This window comes from Phragmites australis, chromosome 6 (genome assembly GCF_958298935.1).
Source record: "Phragmites australis chromosome 6, lpPhrAust1.1, whole genome shotgun sequence".
NCBI lineage: Eukaryota > Viridiplantae > Streptophyta > Magnoliopsida > Poales > Poaceae > Phragmites > Phragmites australis.
This window is the reverse complement of record NC_084926.1, coordinates 1,577,510-1,583,509: the sequence shown is the minus strand read 5'-3', so window position 1 is coordinate 1,583,509 and position 6,000 is coordinate 1,577,510. Positions and strand designations below refer to the sequence as shown.

The 6,000-nt window shown below is 50.7% G+C and overlaps 1 protein-coding gene across 4 annotated transcripts; it reads left to right on the top strand.

Moving 5' to 3' along the window:
* Positions 1-205: 205 nt before the first annotated feature.
* Positions 206-5,805, top strand: LOC133920976 (GATA transcription factor 8-like). 4 transcript variants are annotated; one of them, XM_062365650.1, is made up of 3 exons: positions 206-519; positions 2,957-3,318; positions 4,136-5,805. In XM_062365650.1, exons 2-3 carry the CDS (start codon positions 2,977-2,979, stop codon positions 5,045-5,047), a joined length of 1,254 nt encoding a protein of 417 aa, XP_062221634.1. In that variant the 5' UTR covers positions 206-519; positions 2,957-2,976; the 3' UTR covers positions 5,048-5,805. The 4 variants fall into 4 exon arrangements, with proteins under 4 accessions (XP_062221634.1, XP_062221633.1, XP_062221632.1 ...); XM_062365649.1 differs by having other exon boundaries at positions 2,953-3,318; XM_062365648.1 differs by having other exon boundaries at positions 206-844; positions 2,953-3,318.
* The last annotated feature ends 195 nt before the right edge of the window (positions 5,806-6,000 follow it).

Sequence of the window (6,000 nt, the reverse complement as noted above, 5' to 3'; positions counted from 1 at the left end):
GTAGAGAAGCTCGATTCGAATGTATGCACCAGATCACATTTTAACTATATAATTACATTCACATATACAAGAAAAAACAATACATAAAAAAATTAAATAATCTCTCCACAAAAATATATAAACAAATAAAATCAAGATACCTCTAATACTAACGACCAAACACGTACATAGTGTAAAAGGAAGAGGAGTGGATCGCCACTTCCATCGCTTCAACCTGCCTGGCTGGCCTCCAACGTTCAAAACCCAAGAGCCCAGCCACATTTTTTTCCCTCTTCACGTTCTTGTTCTCTTTCTCTCTCCATCTGCTTCTCTCTCTTAAGACCAGGAAGAAGCCAGGGAACACACAGACACAGGGAAGGGAGAAGAGCGGAGGCTGGAATTGAAACCCACCGATCCACGCACCTCTCAGTCACCCCCTTTCGATTTACCCCCACCTATATAGCTCCCCACACTTCCCCCACCCTCCTCTCTCTCTCTTAGGAATACAGTTCTCCATATAATTGGAGTTGTACAAGGCAGGTATCAACTTTCTTCTTCTTCCTAACTCTCTCTCTCTATCTCCATCGACACAAACACACAGCTAGCCATGCAGGAGGAGTACAACTAGAGAGAGAGAGTAAGCTCGCATCTGCTGCTTCTTGATTCCAACCACCGCTGTCCCTTATTTACATGCGTTCGTGATCAGCAACACATAGTCGTCAGCTATAGAGTGCAAGCAGAGATAGCTTAGCTAGAAAAGGAGCTCTTGTTGTGCACCAAGCAAGCCAGGGAGAAACCACCGGCCAGCTGAGAGCTTTGCTTTGGTTTGGGCCGATCGTTTTCCGAGGAACAGAGCAATTCACAGGTGAGTCAATCGACGACGGTGCATATCATTCATGTGTTCCGATTCCCGTTCCCATTCTCCGCAAGTTAGCCATTTTTTTGCATCCAAAATAGCAAGAACTGATCACAATCAGGAGCACCGCTGCATATTCTTCCATTTTGTGTGGCCATTTTTGGCTCTCTCTTTTTCTTGTTTCCATCGTCGAGTTGCCATTTTTGATAGCCGCCCTTGCTGCCGGCCATGTTTGCCGCCAGTTTCATTGCCATATCCGATTTCATCCAATTCATTCATTCGTCTTCCTGGGAAAGAAAAACACAAGGGAAAACAAAAGGAGGGCCTCCAATTCGGACTTTCGTCATTGTTAAAAAAATTGGACTGTTTCTGAATTTGAAGGCTGCAAATTGCTTGAGAAGGGAGGGAAGGGAAGCTTCCAATTACAAGGACACGTATTGCTACTAGTAAATGGATAGCCACGCATGAATTGAATTGACTGGGTGAACGGAGGATGGGATGCTCAGGGTCACACGGTATTCCAAGTCTTTTCCACAGCGTCCTTGTCATGTACTCTTGCACCCCCTTGCTTTTACAGATATATATACACACTCTTCCAGTCTGGATTCTCTGGAAGCAGAGGGGGGAGAGAGAGAATGCGCAAATTCGAACAGTTGCATTTCTGACTGGACTGCAGGGGTAAAACTGCGTAGCTAGTTGTACTTTTTTAGATAATAAAAAAATTCTATTCTTTTACATACAGTCGCTTCGGATCAACGCAAATGGTGAATTGGGAAGATATAAAATAAAATTGTGTCCTTGTCCTCACCCCTTGCTTTTACAGATATACTCCTCGTTATCACTTTTGACCATTTTATTTATTTTTAAATATTTGTCACTTTACGTTTTTTAGTTTTTAATTTTATTTTTACAAAATAGTATCTCTTATCACCCATTTAGAATATTTGAATTAGTTATTAAAGATATTTTTGTTATTTTCTATTTAAAATTAGCAGTATGCGTGTTGGATTAAAAATTTCAGTCTGGCTTCTCTCGAAGGAGGAGAGAGAGAATGCGCAAATTTGAACAGTTGCATTTCTGAATGGACTGCAGGGTAAAACTGCGTAGCTAGTTGTAGTTTTTTAGATAATAAAAGAATTCTAGTCTTTTACACCGTGTGATACATACATACAGTCGCTAGTTGTAGTAAAAGACAAGATTCCTTCCGATCGGATCAACGCAAATGGCGAATTGGGAAGATATAAAATAAAAACGGTCGACTAGAATTCCTCGGAGTTTTCACCGAGGACTTGGCAATAATTAGCTGCTTTACCGAGGGGGGTGGGTGCTTCGATTCGAAGCACCCAGGTGGCAACGCAATGACGCGTCCGGGCCAATGGCGCGCCTCCACGTCACCGCATCTTTTTTGACAAACTCCTTGTGCTGGCCGCTTTGACTTTTACACAACTTGGTTGTGAATCGATCAAACGCTCTGATTTTTCTCCCTCCTTTTTTTACTGGTATTTAAAAATGTTTACTGCTATTTAAAATTCCCATCTGAGCAGCGCATGTACTGTACTCCATCTGGTGGCCTACGCTTGCTTCCGAATAAAGAAAAATCGACCCGCCCCGCGGGCCGTCACATGCGCTGCTCAGATGGTGTGCGGGCCCCGCACCGGCCCGGATCATCATGCGCCGCGCACACATGGGAATGGAGCCCGCCTGGCGTCACTTTGAAAAGAAAAGAAAAATTATCTCCTTTCTTTCTCTCCCTCCCTCCCACCATTGTTTGCTTACAGCTCGTAGCCAAGATCACATTTTGATTACCGCTCTAGGGGTAGATTAGCAAAGCTATCCCATCATCCATCCATTCTCCAACGCGTCTTTTTCAAAAGGGCAGGGATTTGTGCAACGTCTCTGCCAAAAATTCAAATTCGTCCGCCCATTTTTGTAGGCGTATCTTTGGAATCAATAAATAGTTGGTGAATAATCCGTGTTGTCTTAATTTTCTTCCATTTTTTGCCATGGGTGCTGATTAATGCATGCATATCCAATTCGATTTGATTTCACATGAGGTTTCATTCATCCATTGTCCGGTCTTGCTGGTATTTATATGTGCGCGTCGTTTGGGAACGCAGGCAGGCGATCGATTGTTGAGACAGATGGCGAGCGGCGGATTCGTGGAGGAGATGATGAGGGAGCAGAGCCTCCTGGAGGCGACGTGCGGCGACCTCTTCGACCACATCGACGACCTGCTCCACTTCCCCAAGGAGGACTCCGCCGCCGACGTGCTCCTCCTCGACGCGCCCGCGCCCGGCAGCCCGCTCTCGGCGCGCATCATCGACGTGGGCATGTGCCGCGGCAATGCGTCGCCGCGGGGCCCGTCCCCGCCCGCGATGGAGCCGCTGATGGCGCTGCCCCCTCCCGCGACGGACGACGTCTTCTTCGACGCCGCCGCGGGGGCGCAGGTGTTCGACGCCAAGGACGGCGGCCACATTGGCTCGGTGAGTCCCCCCACGTCTTCCCTGTGTCGCGCCGGCTCATCGGGTGGTTGCGCGTACGGCTTGCTTTTACGATGAATTCGGCCGAATCCTGCGTACGAATCGCCCGGCCGGGCGCGGTGCGAGTGACCACCAGCTCCCATTGCCCTTGTCGGTCGTGCAACGCAGAGCCGGTTTTTTTAGAAAAAAAAAATCAAATCCTCTTATTTCCTCGTGAAAGTTGAAAGCAGCTGGGCGCCTGGGCCTGGGCGCCAATAAAGCAGCAGCGTCGCCCCCACACCGCGCGCATCGGTCACAGCCTCACAGGTCACAGGGCGACTTCACTTGGCTCGCCTGTGCCGCGCGATGATTTCTTGTCCGTGCGCGGTGGATGGTTGGGGTGGAGGAGCGGGCGGTGTCGGCGTTTGGTTGTCTGGTTGGATATTACGGGCCCTGGTGGTGTGGGGTGGGGGCCCATCCACGTTACGTAGGAAGGGTAGGGTACCAGTCGGGCTCGTCGCTTTCGGTGGCTCGCCACCCCAACAACTAAACCTACTACTCTAGTCCTGCCTGGCACTGCTTTAAGCAACCAAAATTAAGCCTGGGGCCCGCCCAGCCCGTTCGTTCGCTCCGCCCTCACATCCTAGTCAGGGTTTAGACAGTAACAAATGGACAAAAATGATGTCATGGCAGTAGCTGACGACGACGAAGCATGCAGATAGCTGCAGCAAAGATGAACTGAATCTTGCAGTCGCGGCCTCGCAGTGTGGTGATTGTACTGGGAAGGAGTGGCGTCTGGTTCTGATCCTGTTCTGACGTGGCAATGATTCTTGCTTTGCAGTGCGATGAACTGGACATGGACATGGCGCAGCTGGAGTGGCTGTCGGGCCTCTTCGACGACGCCTCCATCCCGAACGAGCCGGCCTTCCCGGGGGCCAACTGTGCCGCGCCCATCAAGAGCTCCGCGCTGGCGGCCAACGCCGGCGTCGCCATGCTGCCGGACAAGCTGGAGGACGCGCTCTTCCGGAGCTCCAGCCCCATCTCGGTGCTCGAGCACAACAGCTTCAACGCTAATAACAATGTGGGCTCCGCGTCCTCGTCCTCGTCCTCGGCGTCATCCTCCTCGGAGTCCTCCTCCGGGAGCGGCGGCCACGCGTGGTCGGTGCCCGTGTCACCGCGACCGGAACCGCCGGTGCTCCTCATACCGGCGCGCGCGCGGAGCAAGCGCTCCCGCCCGTCCGCGTTCACCGGGGGGCGCGCCGTGGAAACCCCCACCATCCTTGTGCCGACACCCATGTACTCCTCCACCTCCTCCCACTCGGATCCCGAAAGCATTGCCGAATCCAACTCTCAAACCGCGCCGCCCATGAAAAAAAAGAAGGCCAGGAAGCTGGCACCCCCTGCCCCGGCCGCCTCCGACGCCGACGCTGACAACGACGGCGACGCCGACTATGAGGAAGGCGGCGGTAGCGCCCTGCCGCAGGGCGCCGTGAGGAGGTGCACACATTGCCAGATCGAGAAGACGCCGCAGTGGCGCGCGGGGCCTCTGGGGCCCAAGACGCTCTGCAACGCCTGCGGCGTGCGCTACAAGTCCGGGCGCCTGTTCCCAGAGTACCGCCCCGCGGCCAGCCCCACCTTCGTGCCGTCCATCCACTCCAATTCCCACAAGAAGGTGGTGGAGATGCGCCAGAAGGCTGTCCGGACCGGCGACCCGTCCTGCGACCTCCTGCAGTTCATCCGCCGCCGGGATTGACGTCCCGGCGTCGTCAGACGCTCGGTCGGTCTCGTCCCCCTTAGCTATATATGTATACATGTTAGTATGCCATGGTTGCTTCAGTCGTCAGTCGTCGTCGTCTTCATCGTCATCATCATCACCATGGACATGGGACAGTACTCAGCATTCCATCAATCATCGCCTGCATTGGTTTCTGTCAGCATCGATCCATCGCCGGTGATCCTGGCGTTAGTTCATTAGGGCTTTTCTCCGGGGGTTTGTTTTATCTTTCTTTTTTGTCTATTGATTAATTGGTTCCCCTGAATATTTTTTTGTTTGTATAGAGAGAGAGGAGGGTGAGGAGGGCAGGAGAAATAGAGGAATCAGAGGTGGTTGTTGCATTGCAGTTGCAGTTGCTTGCAAGTTAGGTAGGTGAGAAGGAGAGCTAAACCAGCAGCAGAGAGAGACAGATTTAGTAGTGAGGAAACTTTGCAGCTAGTCAGTCAGTCAATTAGTAAAAAGGGGGTGTTTGAAGCAAGTGAAGGGGGATTTGTTGGTTTGCTGATTAGAAGAAGATTCTGTCAGGTAGTAGCTATCAGTCAGGAATTGAAAGATAAAGAGGGGGACATCCATCCATCCATCAGAGTCAGTCTGTATTGGAGCTTTTGGTGTACTGAACTCTGAAATTCTTTTTGCAGTTCATCTATGTTTAGGGATTGATAAGTGTTGTTTGGTTTCTATACTAGTAGTACTACCTACCTTTAGTCATATAATTATATTCCCTTTTGTTTCTCTCCTGCCTTGTTACCTCCATACAAGTTATGATCATCTAACCTGAGGAAGTTTAAGCTCTTCACTTGTGTGGGCTACCTCTGATACAACTGCAGTTCAGTTTCTGACCGGTGACAAAGCACTTACCGGATTCCTGCAAGAAGCCAAACAAGTAGCCTGAACATTGCAATGCAATTTCTGTCCTGAAGAATGTGAATATT

Coding starts and splice junctions, on each gene's coding strand:
- LOC133920976 (XM_062365650.1), top strand. CDS start 2,977: ATGGCGAGCGGCGGATTCGTGGAGGAGATGATGAGGGAGCAGAGCCTC. Junction 3,319..4,135: donor ACGGCGGCCACATTGGCTCG/GTGAGTCCCCCC, acceptor CTTGCTTTGCAG/TGCGATGAACTGGACATGGA.